General features: G+C 36.6%; 1 protein-coding gene and 1 pseudogene across 1 annotated transcript; both read right to left on the bottom strand.

The window, feature by feature from the left end:
* Positions 1-6,751: 6,751 nt before the first annotated feature.
* On the bottom strand, positions 6,752-7,538 carry LOC128123756 (olfactory receptor 5B12-like; annotated as a pseudogene).
* A 5,474-nt stretch (positions 7,539-13,012) lies between these two features.
* LOC128123757 (olfactory receptor 5B12-like) lies at positions 13,013-13,941 on the bottom strand. Its single transcript, XM_052760070.1, is given in 2 exon segments — positions 13,013-13,416; positions 13,419-13,941. Coding segments are annotated over 2 exon segments (924 nt in total). The 5' UTR covers positions 13,939-13,941.
* Between the last annotated feature and the right edge of the window lie 7,262 nt (positions 13,942-21,203).

A 21,203-nucleotide genomic window follows, 5' to 3' on the forward strand; every position in this document is an offset into this window, starting at 1 on the left:
TTTTTTTTCCTTTGAACACTAGGGGCATTTGATCACTGCTTGATGTATGGGGCATTTTTCATTGGGGAGATAAGAAATCCTGCAGTCCATGGAAATCTAAGGACAGAATTCTTCAAGGACATAATTCAAAAAGAAAAACTTTAACTTGTTTCTTTACATGAAATAGGCCTTAGTTTTCACAGAGGATGGTGTTTTCTATTGCCATCACAGAAGTCTGTTATATTTGTGTTTGGGGGAGTATAGGGTAAATGCCAATGAAGAGCTACTTTTGCTCTCACTACATAATCTGTAACCTCAAACATGATATATTTCATGGTGTATCTTGTACCATTTGCATGGTGGATCAGATGACACTTGATTATGCAATTATGGTTACATGTAAGCCTGCCTCTTAATCTGAGAGTGACTTCCAACTTTGGATTCTCTGGCATATTCATCCTTTTGCATGATATCATTTTATATTCCAGGCATCAGATGCTATAATCTTATCCTATAAATGACCAAGGTGAAAATCATCCATCTTCTCAGGATATATTTGTACTTACATTACAAGGAATGTGTAAGTTCTTCCAAGTTATAAAACATATTAACATTTTTAAATATGTAAAACATAGCCATTACCTTCCATACCCTTGCTCATATTTTCTTGGTTTCTTCAGAAAGTTCAGTTCCTGATATTAATGTCTAGAGTTTGATACTCCAGGAAAAGGGACACAGTAAGTGATATTTATTAAATTGAGGTTGAAAGTCACACCACCTTCTGAAGTTAAAAATGAGCTATAATTGGTGGACTTCTACTCCTGTAGAACATTATAAATATTGGAAAATTACAGCATGTTCTCCCTCTGGAATGACACCATCACTCCAAGATCAAAAGGTCCTTAGAGTGGAAGACTGGCTGCTCTTGAGCCATATAATAGTCAAAAGAGCAGTGGGTCAAGAGTGAGAACATTATTGATAATAATATAAACTGTGTCCCAGGTGCTTCCTTTTTCTAGACATTAATTTCACCTTTTTGTTTGAATTTATGCAACAAAATGCCTTGATATTTTATCACCATTTTCAATTCAGTATACATATACTCGAATATTTTTAATACTTACTTCAGGCTATGAACAGAACGATAAGAGTAAAAAGGATGGATGTGAAATATGTCATATCCAGAGGACTGACCTAACATCCATATTCAGAAAAGCATCTTGCTGTTCTCCGTTTCCACAGGTGGATCTCTGTTGTGGAATGGACTCTGGTCTTATAGTATTTCCAATATCACGGAAGAAACAGCAAGGTGTACATGTATCTCAGGGGCAGCAGTACATGAAAACAGATGTCTCTTGAGACTTATGAACCCACATTGGTTTTTTATCATAATCTTGCTAATGACAACAGAGGATAGTGTTTGCATTTTGACTAATATCACTTATGAAGACACTGGGGAACTGAAGTGTAGAAGGAATAGAAGAGCCTCCAGATATCAATTACAACTTTTCTATAACCAGGTTGCCCAAAAGCAAGAAAGCAAACAAACAATAGCCTTGAAAGCCTCATTAAATTGTCTACTTAGGCAACTTTACCAACGTATAAAAGTGTTCTGATATCATATTTTCTCAAAATTAAAGAGATGACCCAAGGACATTCTTTCATTTTAAGCTTAGTAAAGAAGAGATTTATTTTTCCGAATGAATTTATACATCTTTTAGGTATATGTTTTTCTTCTTCTTCGTTTAAATATTTGAAGAATCCCATAGTATTATCCAGGGTCTATCCATGAGATTCTCTCTGACATCTCTGTTGAGATTATCATTGTAACTCTACCGATCTAGCCTGGGTTCCACATCTAACGACTCTGTTTATTCTGGCCAATGAGACCTGCACTGCAGCTAAACTCTAGATTTCTACCAGGACCAGAACCCACCCTATATGCAACCTCTCATAGGTAAATTCTGCATACCGAACTTCTCACTTCCTTACACAGAGATTAGCTAAGTGACTTTCACTGATGAACCTAGTCACACATTCTCCAAAAGAACATCAGATCAACCTGAGTTCTACCCACATGTGTCTAGCATATTGTGGCCTGCTTGCCTGCATCAAAAAAGACTTCAAGTCTTTCACCAGGACTCTAGATATCCCATAGCCCACAAGATCTTCCTTCACCATGCTCAACTTCCACCAAACAATCTCTAACCTCAAACTCCAGGCTTGGACAATAAGGAAAGTAATGAAGACAATCTCAATACCCTCTGTCCACATGAACTCCTTCTACCCAAGCTATTTCCAACTTCTAAGCTCAAACTGCTCATGAATCCTACATTCTGCTCTTTTATGTTCTTACCAGATCAGACTTAGAGCTAAATAAATAAATCCACAGATCTATATATCATTGCAAATATACCAACAATATGAAACATGGAGCCGGTATCTTTTCTAAAAAAATCTATCAGATATGTAGAAATACTTACCAATAGGAATGTCCTATAAGAACCCCAAGACACAGAACTTACAAGAAAAATTATAAACTTCCTCGAAGATTTCAAGAGGTTTAAGGAAGATGCACGAAAACAGGTAAATGAAGTTAAGAAGGAAGAACTTAAGGAGAACAATCACCTGAGTAATTAAAGCAAAAAACAGAAGGTTGATCTAAATAAAGAAGACAATTCAAGACTCTAAATAGAATTCAATCTGAAAATAGATGTGATGCTATTTTATTTGTGCTCTAATAAATAAAGCTCACATGAAAATCAGAGTTAAAAGCCAGCCACTATATTAAACAGAGAGGCCAGGCAGTGGTAGCACACAGCTTCAGTCCTAGCATTCAGGAGGCAGAGATTCATCCAGATCTCTGTGAGCTCAAGACCACACTGAGAACAGTGCCAGGTGTGGTGGCTCATGTCTTTAATCCCAATGCTAGTTAATTATAGAGGTCTGGGAGTTTGTAAACACAGACAGGAAGTAATAGAGCTGGGCAGAAAGAGCAAGTAATGTAGCTGGGCAGAGAGAGGAAATCAGACGGCAGAACACAGATCAGTATATAGGCATGAGTATACAGGAAGTAGCTCTCTCTTGGGTAGAGGATATTCTAGCAGTAAGAATGTGGCTGGCTTCTTTCTGTTTCTCTGATATTTCAGCTTTCACCCCAACCTCTGGCTCTGGATTTTTTATATATCAGACCATTTAGCAGTTTGTCTTACATCTGGTGCCCCAACATTTGTGCCACAGGTTCATGAAAGAGCCACCTGCCTGTGACCTTACAGGCCCTGTCTCAATTCTGAGCTGCATGTGACCAAAGTCTCTGCCCAACAAGGGTCAGAGTCCCTAATCAGCTGGATCCAGATGACTGGATCTTTTACTTCTCTCCTGATGGGTTGTGGGCTCTCTCTAGATCTCTATATTGGACTGCAACCACACTAGGTAGCTAGCTGACTTGAATCTCCCTTGGACCTCTACTCTTCTATGTAGTCAGCAGACTTGGTGAGTCAATTAAGATATCTTAAAGACTGAAATTAGTTAAAAGAGAAATTTTTTCCAACATCAAAAAGTGGGAAACATTTTTACAATGGAGGGAATTTTGTTTCTGTTTGATAATACATTAGGCAGTCTGAAAATGGAACAATTAAATAAGAGGATAATTAATGTTTATGGGATTTACATAACATCAATTATGAATTATATGGTTACAGAAAAATAGCCTAAGTTTTTCAAACAGCCAACCTTAATCTATCTGGTAACCTTACAAGAATTGCCAAATTCTCAAGGTTGTGTATGAGCTGATTTTACTCCTGTGCAAATGTTAGATTTGAGGAGATTCAAGGAGGCAATAGTCTCATATGATATGTATTCTCCTTTTGTAAAGGAGATGTTAAACTTGTGGTCACCTTGTAATAAAGTTATCCCTCAAAGCTGGAAAGATTTAGATACAGCTGTCCTAGAGGTTGGTCCACAGTTATAATTTAGATCCATTCCTCCAAAAGTTCTGATCTTGCCTTTAATAGCCTAATTATCCTTCTTCATCGTGCATTAGCATTTTCAAAAGCCAAAGGTTCAGTTATTGTCTGTCTAACTTCTGAATTTGGTATCTTTCTATTTACTGCTGAAGACAGCCTTTGGAAGAAAATCTAAGAAGGTTTATTTTGAACCCTGTATAACTTTTGTAAATGGTTCAATTTTCTTTCCTACTTCTTCAATTCTGTCCCAATCATTCAAGGCTGCCATGAGGCATAGAACTTGATTGTTGTCATCATATAAAGATTATCTTTGTATATCAACATAATCAGCTTCTCCAAGAAGTTGATCTTGTAAAATTTCCATACCTCTAGCCCTACATCATTGTTCTATATGTTTTAGCCTCCTCTTTCCTCCATGTACACCATTGTAATTGTTGTCCAACCTCTAGCACCAGTGGATCTAATTCTTTCCAGTCCTGAGGGATAATCCTATTACAAGTTGACCACAAGTTTAACATTTACTTTACAAATGGAGAATGCATGCCACATGATACCATAGCTTCTTTAAATCTTCTTAAATCTAACATTTCCACTGGAGTCCAATTAGCTCAGACATACCCTTGAACATTTGGCAGTTCTCTTAAGGTTAAGAGGTTGATTAAAGTTTGCTTTCTGGTAACCTGAGGCTATTTCTCTGTAACCGTATAATTCAATCCTGAGATAGGTTCACCTTTGAATTTTTATCTTGGCATTCCAATTGACGTGATAGGTCGAAGAAATAGGAAAAGCCACAAGTTAACCTCACCTCACCAAATCTGCAGCTTCTAAAAAGAGCTACTTCCTGTATACCCACACCTACATGCCTTTCTGCTCTGCTCTCTCCTTTGCTCTCTCAGCCCAGCTCCATCACTTCCTATCCCTGCCCAGCTCTGTAACTTCCTGTCTCTCTGTACAGACTCCAGACCTCTATGGTCAGTGAAAGAATTAAAGGTGTGTATCACCTTGCCTGGTACTGTTCCCAATGTGGCATTGAACTCACAAAGATCCAGACATAACCCTGGCTCCCAAATGATAGGATTAAAGGCGTGTACTACCACTGCCTGACATCTATATAGTGGCTGGCTTTTTCCTCTGATTTCCAGGCAAGATTTATTGGAGGACACAGTATATTGGGGTCACAATAAATCACCACATAGGTGTTCCATATCATAAATGTAGGGCTCAATTCCATTTGCCTGGGTTTAGAACAGTACAGTCTGTTGCAAACTATACTGCATAATATCCATTATAAGTCATCAGGCAGTGGAGAGTAGCCAGTGGACACTTTCTTCTCTATTTCCTGATAGAGGTCCTTCTGTAGGATGGCAATAATTATCTTTATCATCTTGGTCTATTCACTTCTTCTTTTTTTTTTAGGTTTCAGAACCGTACAGCCAGCTGCAGAATATCAAGTGGACTATGGACTGGGAAATGAGTTGTGGATGTAGGTAGTGAACAAGTGCACTGTTTACACTTCAGTGTAAAAAGAGAAGAGAGATCACCATGGAGTGTACTTAGAGATATTACTTCTCCAAGCAGATAAAATATGCAGCCTTTTACTCTTCTGGCCATCCACTAGAGATCCAGTCTGATGATTAAACATGCATGTTTTTACTTCCTCATACACATTACTCATTTATTTATTTTCTTATGTAGTGGTCCACTAATATAGATCTTATTTATTTAATTACTTAGTTATTTAATAATTTTAATTTATTTCATTGGATGACCATTTGGTGATTTTGATGAAAAACTAAGTCTGGTAGTGGGTAACAGTACTGACATAGGAGAAGGAACAAAAATTCAAAAATAAACATTGCAGTGTCATAGAACATTTTACCTTATTAAAAACTACAGCTTGTCTATGGTTTGATTTGCTTTATTAAATTAATCTGGATAACCAACAATATTATAACAATCCCATGAAGAATTTTTGATAAGATCTCTGCTTACTGTTGATTTTGAGTTCAAAGACTTTTAAAAATCAAATTTAAAGTTAGTAGGATGGGGAGAATTTGAATTCGTTTTCAACTTTATTATATCATTTTGAAAATAATGCAGGCATATGTTCTAGTCTTATGAATTCATTAGTAATATTTATTTAAAAATAAAGAGTATATTTTACAGGAGATGCATCTGTGAACATTGATTTTGGCATTATTAAACATATGTCCAAGATTTAGTAACAAGTAGCCATGGATCAAAATTTTGGTGAGTTTCTATTTCCCTAACTATATGTTACATTTCTACAATTGAAGGAAAGTAAAATTTGATTGCATGCTGCTCTTTATCAGACCCAGTTTTAGAAATTTTAAGGCCAAGAATCAAGAAAATATGGATTATGATGAAGCATACCATAGATAATTGTATGCTGCCATAAATATAGAGATTATGATTATCTTGAATGAGGTTTTTGGATAATCTTTTAAGGTGACACTTAAGAGCACTGATGTCTGAGAATGGTTTCTTTAAGTTCATAAAAGAATCAGGGAGTTATGTTGAATTCTACGCATTGAAAAAAACAACTCTGGCACCAGCAAATGTCAGTGTGATAGCCTGTAATATTTACCATTAAAAACTTGATCTCAAATTTAATTCAAGACATCCAAAGATTCTTCTAACTTAGTCATATCCCAAAAGCATGAGGAAATGTCTTATGGATGAAATATATGCTCTGAGATATTAAAGACAAAAGTAATTACAATGAAAATATCCCAAAAGGAAGAGTTTTGAATGGAAGCTTTAGGGAGTTTGCAAAGAGTTTATAATTATCTGTCCAGGACCTGTGAAGACTTTGCTTTGCCAAAAACCTTATTCAATGAAGCCCTAACCTCTTTATTTCTCAGGCTGTAGACAAGAGGATTCAGCATGAGGATGACCATAGTGTAGAACACAGATTTCACCTTATCAGTGTCCATAGAATGACTGGAGCTGGGCTGTAAGTACATGAAGATGACTGTCCCAAAGAAAATGGAAACAGTGGTGAGGTGGGATGCACTGGGAGAGAAGGCCTTCTTTAGGCCCTCAGTTGAGTGCTTACTCAAGATTGCCACTGAAATAAGTAGGTAAGTGTTGGAGATAACTAAGATACTGAAAACAATATCAAATGATACTAATGTAAAGAAAACTATCTCATTTATATACTTATCAGAGTAAGAAATAGCCAGCCATGGGGGAATGTCACAGAAAAGGTAATTAATTACATTTGAATGACAAAAGGAGTGGTGGAAAGTGAAGGCAATGTTGATAGAGGATTGCAAAAGTGCAAAAATGTAGGAAACAGATACAATTAGGGCACATGTGATACTTGTCATGGTGGTGTGTAGTACAGGGGATTACATACTGCTGCCTGACGGTCATGGGCCACTGAGACCAGGATGAAATACTCAGTGACAGCAAAGGCTACAAAAAAAATGTCTGGGCAGCACATGGATTATAGGTTATGGTCCTTTTTCTTGTAAGAAACCCTTCTATTAATTTGGGAGTGACTGCTGAGGCATAAGCACAGTCTACCAGGGAGAGGTTACTGAGGAAAAAGTACATGGGAGTGTGGAGTTAGGGGTACAGCAGAACCAGCATGATCATCCCCAAACTCCCAACCATTGTAACCAAATAAACGAGAGTGAAAATGATAAATAAAGGGATCTGCAGTTCTGGGACATCTGTTAATCCCACAAGAAAAAAAAAACTCAGTGGCCTCTGAAATATTCTCCATCAATGTCACTTGGGAATCATGACAGGTACCTAGGAGAAGATTAGAAAATGAGATGTTATGCTAGGTGAATACTTCTTTGAGATCTGAACCACGGACACAGTCTATTATGCATATATCAGTGCCTTGTTTACTGAGAAAGAACATCACCTGAATTCAGTATAGGACAATGATGAGTAAGACATAGATGAACATCAGAACTTCATTGCTGAATACAACTGGAAAATTCTGAGAAAGTTACAACTCTGGGACTCATTTCAGCTTTCTTGGTTTATGATGTTCTTTATTATAGTAATCTGCATAATACTATTTTATTCTACTTGAAATAACTGGTAAACACTTGCTTAAAATGTCCACTGAATGCTTAAGTAGCAGAAACTTAAGTGTAGGTTCAGGCAGTCACACTTTAGTATATGATGCAGGCAAAACCTGTTCAGTTCATTTTCCATATGTAATAAATCCCTCTAAGCAGATTTTTTTGATTTGTATCCCTTTTTTTTTGGTTTTTCGAGACAGGGTTTCTCTGTGTAGCTTTGTGCCTCTCCTGGAACTCACTTGGTAGCCCAGGCTGGCCTCGAACTCACAGAGATCCGCTTGGCTCTGCCTCCCGAGTGCTGGGATTACAGGCGTGTGCCACCACCGCCCGGCGATTTGTATCCCTGTTTGATATTGCTGTCATTGGAGTCAAACTCACAGACTACTCATATTAATCAAAAGCTGTACCACTGAGCTATAGCACCAGATTTCCTTTTTCTTACTACCTGTAACTTGACGATGATTTGGTCTGTTCCCTAGAGACCCACTTTTTCTCTATGAAGTCTGTTCACTAGACTCTTCCCTTTCACACTGGTGAGCTGAAATGTAGAATCTCTTTACCATACTCTTACTAATGATACTTTGTTGTACCTCAAAAATTAAAAGGGGAATTTTCAAAGAGCTGTAGTGAAGATTTAGCTGTTTTTACTTTATGAAATCTTCAATTTCCACATAGGCTACTATTTTATGTTTGGGAGTTTTTAGAATAGGGGAAGAAAAAATAGTTACATTTTTACTTTTCTCATTTTTGTTCCATCAGTCAGGCTGTGTTAAGTGTATATCCTTATACTCACCTTTATGCTGGCTAGGATGACCTCTCACAATGTTGCTCTGGCTACATTAGAAATAGGATTGTTCAACCTTACAGAATTTCAGGTTTAAGAATCTTGAGTATAGAATCTTGAGAATTTTTAAATTTTCTGAAATACGTTACCTTCACATTCAATATAAAAGACGATGTAACCCTTCTCTTAAACAATAGCAAGGTTAAAGTCATTCCTACCTTATTAGACTATATATATATATATATATATATATATATATATATATATATATATATATAGTCATAAAGAAGAATATTTTTTCAAAAGTATAGAAAATGCTAATATTTATAAATCAGTTCATTGGATTCATTTCTGTCTAGATAATATCTCATCTCTTCATGGATACTAACATTAAATTTATGGTTTTAGTTTAAACCATTCATGAAGAAAGCCTAACAGTTAACATATCAAATGGATATAGAAATTGCTATGTTCTAGACTCTTGACAAGTTCTCAATTCTCTGTACTAGTCTCCATTCACATTCAATGTGAGAGATGATGTACCCCTTCTCTTAAACAAAAGCCAAGGTTAAAATTCAAAGATGGAACAATAATTTTCATATTTCTAATCCATAAAACATTAAAAACACAAAAAACTTTGGAATACCACCAGTTTCTTTTTAACAACATTTACTCCAGGACCTGATGGTCATGAACATGGAACATGGAGGCTGTCAACATACCCAAAGTGCAGAGGTAGCAGTAGACCAAAATGATAAGATGGGTAGAATAATTGTCTGTATGTAGTTACACCTATTTTCCAGTCTTGTCATTCTTTTTACATTTTGGTTTCATTTGTAAAATGAAAATGACCAGGCACTCCATCTTCTTTCATGTTTCTGATAAACTATGGTGGCACAATGTTGTGATACTTACTGTTGTATTAGGAACAGACAAGCAGTGGTACAAAGGTGGGACATGGATCACTTCATGTCAAGACAGTTCATCCAATGTACATAACCAGGAAAGATTGTCTTCCACACATGTAGAACTCTGCTGTGGTATGTCACAGGGACTTGTTCTCCTGCAAATATTAAGTCAGAGAGAGCAATCTTATCACACATTTCAGGGGACACATTGACATAGTGGCAAATGTGTTTTTTTTTTTTCTTGTAATCCCATATTGGTCCTTCATCACAAACTTTTGTAGTTTCTTATATATTCCAAGAATGTTTATGAGGACATCAGAGAATAAAACTCAGATGAGAGAACCTCTCATTACTAAATCTTCCATTACTCTACTGGGTCATGCAGGAAAGAAAAAATAAAGAAAGGAAAAGAAAAAGAAAAAGAAAAAGAAATCTCAGTAATGCCTCAAGTTCAGCAATATAAGTCCTCACACAATGTTTCCTTTGTCCAAAAGAATGTGAGATGATCTCAGGGCATTGTTTACTACTATAAATAATAAAACTATTTACCTCACCACAGCACCCTTAATATAATTTCCCCCTTACTCTTTCTTTCAAAATATATTTTAAAATATTTATTTTATTTTCTGCATTTCAGTGTTTGCCTGCACATACAACTGGCATTACTTTTGTGTTTGGTGCCCTTGCAGCCAGAATAATATTCTGAACCAGAGTTATAAAGAGTTGTGAGCTGTCATGTAGGTGCTAGATCCCAAACCCTGGTTCTCTTCAAGGTAACAGGTGCTCTTAATCCCTGGGCCATCTCTTGTTCTCCTCTCTTACGTCATTAAAAATTATCTGCACATAGTGTTTGCACCAATTTGTAGGTCACAATGTGATATTCTGATACATGTGTGCATTTTATATTGCCAAATAAGGGAAAAATAAAGGTTCCCATGCCCTTCTAGCACTATCTTAAAACACTAAATACTAGAACTCTACTGACAAAATTCATTATAACTAACAAATTCTGAAAAGTTGCAAGAAAAAATAATGAACACAGGCTCAACTGTCTTTCTCTTTATTAATAAATTATAATTCACACAGGAAATTAAGTAAATAACATAAGAACAATAAAATACATTGAATAAACTTAACTGAAGAATGAAGGACATACAAATTGTATAGTACAAGACATGGCTGAATAAAAAAAAAAGGAAAATTGGACCACATCCATGATATATATAATTTGGGTTCAATGATACCAAGAATCATGATACAACTAGAAGATGGAAACACAAGCTTCTCAGACTGCTATCTGAAAGATGAAGAATCAGATTTTTTCCCCTCTACTTCTGTATCTTATTTCAGAAAGGTAAAGTTGAATTATTACTTATTAGTCAGCTAAAATTTGCAGTAGCAATTGTTATATAAATTACAAATAAGAAATGGAAATTGCTACTGAGAGAAGAAGTTTTCTTCTGTGACAAGTCCCCAAATAGATTTCCAATCTGCAATGGGATAATGATTGTTTATACTGGTTTAATAAAACCCTGAATGGCCAGTAGCCAGCCAGGAAATATAGGTGGAATAAGCAGACAAGGAGAATTCTGGAAAGAGGAAAGCTGAGTCAGGAGAAACTAGCCCGCCATCCAGGAAGCAGCATGTAATGGCACACAGGTAAAGCCATGGAACATGTGGCAAAATATAGATTAACAGAAATGGGCTGAGTTTAAGTGTAAGAGCTGGTCAGTAGTAAGCCTGAGCTAATGGCCAGCAGTTGGAATTAATATAAACTTCTGAGTGATTATTTTTAAAAGGCTGTGAGACTACAGGTGAGAGATTTGTTCTGAGCACAGGTGAGACAGGACACAGGAAATTTACCTGCTGCACCAGTGCCAAGTGGTCAGGCCTAGATGTCTATATATTTATATTTACATATAAGTATTATGTTTATATTTATAAATATACATTATATATTATGCATAATATATTTATGCAATCTAGTTCAGCCTCAAATGTATATATGCATACACACATATTTTTACACATACATATATATGTATATTTGTACATGTATACATATAGGCACTACTAAATGGACTCAATAGTTTATATATATATATGTACATGTACGATATACATATTTGCATTAAATTAAAGAAGAAGAAGTCATGAATTTGTGAGGGACTGGGGGCAAGAAAGAAGTTAAAGGGAAAGATGGAGGGATGGAAATGATAAAAAGGCAGTACTGATCCATGAAATTCTCAAAGAAATAATGAAAAATGAAATATACTCATATTTTTCAAAGAAGCGGACCAGCCATTTGAAAAAAAGGAAGAAATTGGGCATACCTAGGTAGGCTACATTGCTCTCCTTTCATTCTCTTACACTCCAGGCCTCCTAGTCTGGGGGCTGTTTGCCAGGGAGTGTCCCCTTCCTTCACTCTTTTTCCATGCCTTTGAAACTCACTTGATCCTGGCTCCACTTTATTTCAGAGAAACGATAGCCACACATGTGTTTCTGTTTCTCTCCCTTCTTCTTCCATTTTAGTTGTTTAAGCAACATTCAATCTCCACGCCTTAGACAAATCCTATATGTGTTCCACAGGCTAATGAATCTCCTTGGTCCAGATCAGCTGCATTATATCCGAACCCCAGGCCTAGCAAGGGCCACACATCTGTATGGCTACAAATCTTGATGAGTCCCTGGAACCTCAGCTACTCATACAATCACCAACTCTCAAGTCTTATCAAGGCCACAAAGCCCAAGGCAGCCTAGAATCTTGTATCAGAGACATAGCCAACAAGAGAAGTTGACATGCTTAGAAGTCATTATAAAAACAGAGACAATATGTAAGGTCAAAACTGTATATCTTCCCTAAAATGCAATGTCCTAAAGAATTGTCTTCCAGGGAAAATGACCTGAATAAACATCAACAACACAGAACATGAAAGAATAATCCTAACCTTATCAAAGTATTAAAGGTGATTGGAGAAGATGTGAACGTGAGCTTTGTGGTGTTTATTTATTTCCTGAGACATATAAGCTCCTTCCTCTCTCAAGAAGCCAATGTCTCAATTCAGAACAAATAATTATACAACAGTAGTTCAGATGTGCTGTAGTATTAGGTATTGAATATCAAAATTGAAATGCCTAATTTCTATAATAAAATATGCAAAATTTGCTGTCCATAGTTAGAATCCAAAAGGAAAGGATAGAAGACTCACCTATGAAATATATACTCAGAAAAATTAAAGTCACTAAATAACTACATTTAAACTATTTATAGACAAAGTAACTTGAAGTTACATATCATTTTCAAACATTTTACAGTAAATTGACTAATCCCAGGGAAGATAATGCTTTTCCAGCAACTTTCTTGAATGTATTCTTGACTTCTTTGTTCCTGAGGCTGTAAACAAGAGGGTTCAGCATGGGGATGACCATGGTGTAGAACACAGATGCAATTTTGTCAGTGTCCATGGAATGACTGGAGCTGGGTTGTAAGTACATGAAGATAATTGTGCCATAGAAGATGGAAACGGTGGTGAGGTGGGAGGCACAGGTAGAGATGGCCTTCTTTCGGCCTTCAGTAGAATGCATCCTCAGGATTGCAACAAAAAGAAGTAGGTAAGAGGTAAGGATAACCAATAAGGTAAAAGCAACATTAAATGCTGCCAACATGAAAAGCACCATTTCATTTTTATAGATATCAGAGCAAGAAAGAGAGAGTGATTCACCACATTGGAATGACAGAAGGAGAGGTGGAAAGTAAAGGACACATGGATGGAAGATTGCAAGATTCCATTCATGTAAGAACCAGCAACAAGCAGGGCACACATTGTAGTTGTCATAGTGGTAGAGTAATGTAAGGGTTTGCACACTGCTGCATGATGGTCAAAGGCCATTGAGGCCAGGATGAAACTTTCAATGATAGCAAACATTGCAAAGAAGAACATCTGGGCAGCACATCCATTGTAGGATATGATCTTATCTCCTGTGAGAAACCCTTCTATTACCTTAGGAGTGACAGCTGAAGCATAAACACAGTCCACAAAGGAGAGGTTACTGAGGAAAAAGTACATGGGAGTATGGAGTCGGGAGTCCAGCAGAATCAACACAATCATCCCAAGGTTCCCAAACATCGTGATCAAATAAATGAAAGTGAAGATGACAAATAAAGGGACCTGCAGCTCTGGGGCATCTGTTAATCCCACTAGAATGAATTCAGACACTTCTGAAATATTCTGCATCAGTGTTATTTGGGAATTATGACAGGCTCCTAGTATGAAAAGCAGAAATGAAAAATTAGTATATTTGGACCTCAACATAAGATTTTAAGTGTAATCAAGTTCTCTTACTCACATGTCAGCATCCTATCCAATGTGAAGGAGCCTAAACTGAATTATATGTGGAAAGGTGTTATGTGGAATCATCTGGAAATGGAACAAATGGAAATTGTCATTTCTTTGCTCTCAATAGTACTCTCTATTATATGTCTATGTCTTATTTCAGTTTTTAGGTAAATGATAATACTTATTTATTTCAGTAAGCAAGAAAGGACTTGTTATTTGCATAATTTACAAACATACCTGTCTAAAGGAATATCAAAGTCTTGCTTTGAAGCATTAACAATGTAGTAAACTGCAATTAGTTTATGTTAGCAACAAAGCATATTTAATTCATATCTCATGTTTGATACTTGTACCAAGTTCAATGTCCTAGCTGTGTTTGTGCACTGATTTGGGGTACTGCTACATGGATACTCAGTTTTATATCTTACTTGTAAAGGTCTTTCTTTAGATTTGTTTTGTTTTTTGTTTTTGTTTTTTTTCGTTTTTTTTTTGTGGTGAATTACATTTATTGGTCGATGCATGTTGAAGCATTCCTGCATGTTCAGATTAAAACTGACTTGACAAGGATGAGTTACATTTTTGATGTGTTATTAAAATATGTTAAAAGGTGTTTTACTGTATTATTTGCCTATGTTCATCAGGAAAATAAATCCACAATTTTTTTTTACTGTGTATCTTTCTGGTTTTGCATCTAGAGGTTTCCCAGGGACATTAATCAAACATGGCATAACATGTTACAATAAGATCAGGCATATACCATCACATCAGGTCTAGATGAGGCAATCCAGATGGAGAAAAATGGACCCACATGTGGGCAAAAGAATGAGTGACAATCCCTGAAACCATTGTTAGGAATCCCACAAGAACACCAAGCTACTCTACCATAACATATATGTGGTGATCTAGGTTAGACTCGTACAGGTTCCCTGATCTCTGTGAGCCTCTGTGTGTTTAGGTCAATTGATTCTGTGGGCCATGTTTTCCTGCTGTCCCTGATTCCTTGATTTCTCCTATCCTTCCTCCCCTTCTTCTACAGGACTCCTCCAGTTCCTCCAAATTTTCTGCTTTGGAATTCTGCATATGCTCCCATCACTTGCTGAATGAAGTCTCTCTTGTCTCTTGATGATGATTCTGCTAGGCTCTGGTCCCAGAAAATTCTGGATGCAGATCCAACTGTACATTGAAGGCTTTCTTTAAATTTTTTTCCTTTGAACTCTAGAGTTGATCACTGCTTGATATATGGGGCATTTTTCTCTGTGAAGTTTAGAAATACTGCAGTGCATGGAAATCTAAGGACAGAATTCTTCAAGGACATAATTCAAAAAGAAAAACTTTAACTTGTTTCTTTACATGAAATAGGCCTTAGTTTTCATAGAGGATGGTGTTTTCTATTACCATCACAGAAGTCTGTTATATTTGTGTTTGGGGGAGTATAGGGTAAATGCCAATGAAGAGCTACTTTTGCTCTCACTACATAATCTGTAACCTCAAACATGATATATTTCATGGTGTATCTTGTACCATATGCATGGTGGATCAAATGACCCATGGTTGTGCAACTATGATTACATATAAGCCTGCCTCTTAACCTGAGAGTGACTTCCAACTTTGGATTCTCTGGCATATTCATCCTTTTGCATGATATCATTTTATATTCCAGGCATCAGATGCTATAATCTTATCCTATAAATGACCAAGGTGAAAATCATCCATCTTCTCAGGATATATTTGTACTTACATTACAAGGAATGTGTAAGTTCTTCCAAGTTATAAAACATATTAACATTTTTAAATATGTAAAACATAGCCATTACCTTCCATACCCTTGCTCATATTTTCTTGGTTTCTTCAGAATGTTCAGTTCCTGATATTAATGTCTAGAGTTTGATACTCCAGGAAAAGGGACACAGTAAGTGATATTTATTAAATTGAGGTTGAAAGTCACACCACCTTCTGAAGTTAAAAATGAGCTATAATTGGTGGACTTCTACTCCTGTAGAACATTATAAATATTGGAAAATTACAGCATGTTCTCCCTCTGGAATGACACCATCACTCCAAGATCAAAAGGTCCTTAGAGTGGAAGACTGGCTGCTCTTGAGCCATATAATAGTCAAAAGAGCAGTGGGTCAAGAGTGAGAACATTATTGATAATAATATAAACTGTGTCCCAGGTGCTTCCTTTTTCTAGACATTAATTTCACCTTTTTGTTTGAATTTATGCAACAAAATGCCTTGATAATTTATCACCATTTACAATTCAGTATACATATACTCGAATATTTTTAATACTTACTTCAGGCTATGAACAGAACAATAAGAGTAAAAAGGATGGATGTGAAATATGTCATATCCAGAGGACTGACCTAACATCCATATTCAGAAAAGCATCTTGCTGTTCTCCGTTTCCACAGGTGGATCTCTGTTGTGGAATGGACTCTGGTCTTATAGTATTTCCAATATCACGGAAGAAACAGCAAGGTGTACATGTATCTCAGGGGCAGCAGTACATGAGAACAGATGTGTCTTGAGACTTATGAACCCACATTGGTTTTTTATCATGATCTTGCTAATGACAACAGAGGATAGTATTTGCATTTTGACTAATATCACTTATGAAGACACTGGGGAATTGAAGTGTAGAAGGAATAGAAGAGCCTCCAGATATCAATTACAACTTTTCTATAACCAGGTAGCCCAAAAGCAAGCAAGCAAACAAACAAAAGCCTTGAAAACCTCATTAAATTTCCTACTTAGGCAACTTGACCAACTTATAAAAGTGTTCTGATATCATATTTTCTCAAAAGTAAAGAGATGGCCCAAGGACATTCTTTCATTTTAAGCTTAGTAAAGAAGAGATTTATTTTTCTTAATGAATTTATACATCATTTAGGTATATGTTTTTCTTCTTCGTTTAATAATTTGAATAGTATTATCCAGGGTCTATCCATGAGATTCTCTCTGACATCTCTGTTGAGATTATCATTTTAACTCTACAGACATAGCCTGGGTTCCACATCTAATGCCTCTGTCTTCTGGCCAATAAGACCTGCATGGCAGCTAAACTCTAGACTTCTACCAGGACCAGAAACCACCCTATATGCAACCTCTCATAGGTAAATTCTGCATATGAAACTTCTCACTTCCTTACACAGAGACTACCAAGTGAATTTCCCTGACCTACCTAGTCACACATTCTCCAAAAGAACATCAGAGCACATATTGTCTAGGATAGTGTGGCCTGCTTGCCTGCATCAAAAAAAAAATCTCAAGTCTTTCACCAGGACTCTAGATATCCCATAGCCCATAAGAACTTCCTTCACCATGCTCAACTTCCATCAAACCATATCTACCCTCATAATCCAGGCTTGGACAATAAGGAAAATATGAGATGAAGACAATCTCAGTCCCCTCTGTCCACATGAACTCCTTCTACCCAAGCTATTTCCAACTTCTAGGCTCAAACTGCTCATGAATCTTACATTCTTCTCTTTTACGTTCTTACCATACCAGACTTAGAGCTAAATAAACAAATCCACATGTCCATATAAAATTGCAAATATACCAACAATATTAAACATCAAGCAAGTATCTTTTCTCCAAAATCTATCAGATCTGTAGAAATACTTACCAATGGAAATTTCCTATAAGAACCTCAAGACATAGGACTTACAAGAAAAATCATAAACTTACTCAAAGAATTTGAGAGGTTTAAAGAAGATGCAGAGAAACAGGCAAATGAAGTTAAGAAGAAAGAGATTAAGGAGAACAATCACCTGAGCAATTAAAGCAAAAAACACAAGGTTGATCTAAATAAAGAAGACAATCCAAGACTCTAGAATAGAATTCAATCTGAAAATAGATGTGATGATATTTGTTTGTCCTCTAATTAATAAAGCTTGTATGGAGATCAGAGGAAAGAGTCAGCCACTATATTAAACATAGAGGCCAGGTAGTGGTAGCACATACCTTCAATCGTAGCATTCAGGAGGCAGAGATTCATCTGGATCTCTGTGAGCTCAAGGCCACACTGAGAACAGTGCCAGGTGTGGTGGCTCATGTCTTTAATCCCAATGCTAGCTAAGTATAGAGGCCTGGGAGTTCTGTACACACAAATAGGAAGTGATATAGCTGGGAAGAGAGAGGAAATCAGATAGCAGGAGACAGAAAGGTATATAGGCATGAGTATACAGGAAGTAGCTCTCCCTTGGGTGGAGGACATTCTAGCAGTAAGAATGTGGCTGGCTTCTTTCTGCTTCTCTGATCTTTCAGCTTTCACCCAAACCTCTGGCTCTGGATATTTTATATATCAGACCATTTAGTAGTTTGTCTTACATCTGCTGCCACAACATTTGTGGCATGGATTCACGAAAAAGACACTTGCCTATGGCCTTACAGGCCCTGTCTTAAGCCTGAGCTGCATGTGGCCAAAATCTCCACCCAACATGGGCCAGAGCCCCTAATCAGCTGTATCCAGATGACTGGATGTTTTACTTCTCTCCTGATGGGTTGTGGGCTCTCTCTGGATCTCTATATTGGACTGCAACCACACTGGGTAGCTGCCTTGAAACTCCCTTGGACTTCTACTATTCTACACAGCCAGAATACTTGGTGAGTCAATTAAGATATCTTAAAGTGAGAAATTAGTTAAAAGAGAAATTTTTTCCAACATCAAAAAATGGGAAACATTTTTACAATGGAGGGAATTTTGTTTCTGCTTGATAATACATTAGACAGTCTGAAAATGGAACAATTAAATGAGATGATAATTAATGTTTATGGGATTTACATAACATCAATTATGAATAATATTTGTTTGGTCGTTTTTGTTTTATCATTAAAAAGTTGGTTAATTTGAGTGTCAAAATAAAAGTTTAAGAAAAAACTTGTTAAAACAGATCATAGAGATATTCAGACCGAGACAGAAGAATTTAAAGGTGAATCTATCTCAGCACTGAATTATATGGTTACAGAGAAACAGCCTAAGGTTCTCAAACAGCCAACCTTAATCTATCTGGTAACCTTACAAGAACTGCCAAATTTTCAAGACTGTGTATGAGCTGATTGGAATCCTGTGAAAATGTTAGATTTGAGGAGATTCAAGGAGCCTATAGTCTCATATGGCATGCATTCTTCATTAGTAAAGCAGATGTTAAACTTGTGGTCAACTTGTAATAGAATTATCTTTCAAAACTTGAAAAATTTAGTTACAGCTGTCTTAGAGGCTGGTCCACAGTTACAATCGAGAACCTGGTGGAAAGAGGAGGCTAAACTTTTAGAACAATAATGTAGGGCTGGAGGTATGGAAATTTCCCAAGATCAATTTCTTGGAGAAGGTGATTATGTTGATATACAAATACAGTCTTTATATGATGACAACAACCAAGTTCTATGCGTCATGGCAGCCTTAAATGATTGGTACAGAATTGAAGAAGTAGGAAAGAAAATTGAGTCATTTACAAAAGTTATACAGGGCTCAAAAGAACCATTCATGGATTTCTTACAAAAGTTGTCTTCAGCAGTAAATAGAATGATACCAAATTCAGAAGCTAGACAGACAATTATGGAATCTCTGGCTTTTGAAAATGCTAATGCACAATGCAGAAGGATAATTAGGATGGTAAAGGCAAGATCAGCAGCACCCTTGGAAGAATGAATCTGAGATATAATTAATATTGAATCTCATGACCATGATGATACTTGGATAGGAGAGGTGATGCCAAGAGGTTTGAAAAAAATAATAATGCCAGATGCTTTAATTTCAGTAAACACAGTCACCTTAAAAGAGACTGTAAACAGGGCATTCCTAGAAACAATGTTTCTTCAAGGAACAATGGCAACAGAATGTTCCTTCCTTCTGGATTATGCAGAAGGTGTGTGGTAAACCCAAACACTGGACTAACCAACATAGATCAACAAGGGACAGACAAGGTAATCCTATGCCTTTGCCATCGAGAATTTCCCTGAGGGGCCTTTCACAGACCCTCATAGTAAATTCAGTTTAGTCCTTACCTGTTCTATAAGTTTTAGCCTCCTCTTTCCACCAGGTTCTCCACTGTAATTGTTGTCCAGCCTCTAGCACCACTGTAACTAATTGTTTCCAGTCCTGAGGGAAAATCCTATTACAAGTTGACCACGAGTTTAACATCTGCTTTACAAATGGAGAATGCATGCCATATGATACTATAGCTTCTTTAAATTTCCTTAAATCTAACATTTCCACTGGAGTCCAGTTAGCTCGTACACACAATTTGGCAGTTCTCCTAAGGTTACCAGGTAGATTAAAGTTTGCTTTCTGATAACCTAAGGCTATTTCTCTGTATCTGAAATTCAATAATTCAATCCTGAGATAGGTTTAGCTTTAAATTCTTTTGTCTGGGTCTGAATTTATTTATAATTCATTTTAACAGGTTTTTCTAAAATTTTTATCTTGGCATTCAAATTGACCAATCTTTTTAATGTTAAAATAAAAATGATCAAAAAAATAATATTTGTAATTGATGTTATGTACATCCCACCAACATTAATTAGCCTTTCATTTAATTGTTACACTTTCAGACCACCAAATATGTTATCAAACAGAGACCAAATTTCTTCCACTGTAAAAATGTTTCTCATTTTTTTAATGTAGGAAAAAAATCTCTTTTAACTAATTCCTCACTTTAAGATATCTTAAATGACTTACTAAGTCTGTCAACTGCATAGAACAGTATAAGTCTGAGGGAATTTCAAAGCAGCTACAAAACACTGGGTAGTGTGGTAGCAGTCTGAGATGGGGATCCAGAGAGAGCCCACCACCCACCAGGAGAGAAAAAGCCAAAGAGATCTGGCCTCATGCAGCTCTGGCCTGAGCCATGCAGCTCCAGCCTGAGCTGGCAGCCTGTAAGGCCACAAGTGGCTTTTTAATGAATTCTTTCCACAATTGTTGGAGCACCAATTGTAGATGAATTGCTAAACAGTCTTATTAAATAAAAAACACTGAGCCAGATATAGGGGCGAAAACCTGAGAGAGCCAGGAAATCAGAAAAGCCACAAGCTAATCCCACATCACCAACAAGGCAGCTTCCAAAAAGAGCTACACTTATATACCTTTCTGTTCTGCTCCCTCATTTGCTCTCTCAGCCCAGCTACATCACTTCTTCTTCCTCTCCAGCTCCGTCACT

The sequence above is a fragment of the Peromyscus californicus genome, unplaced genomic scaffold, assembly GCF_007827085.1.
Source record: "Peromyscus californicus insignis strain IS unplaced genomic scaffold, ASM782708v3 Scaffold_4__1_contigs__length_199733344, whole genome shotgun sequence".
NCBI classification, from domain to species: domain Eukaryota; kingdom Metazoa; phylum Chordata; class Mammalia; order Rodentia; family Cricetidae; genus Peromyscus; species Peromyscus californicus.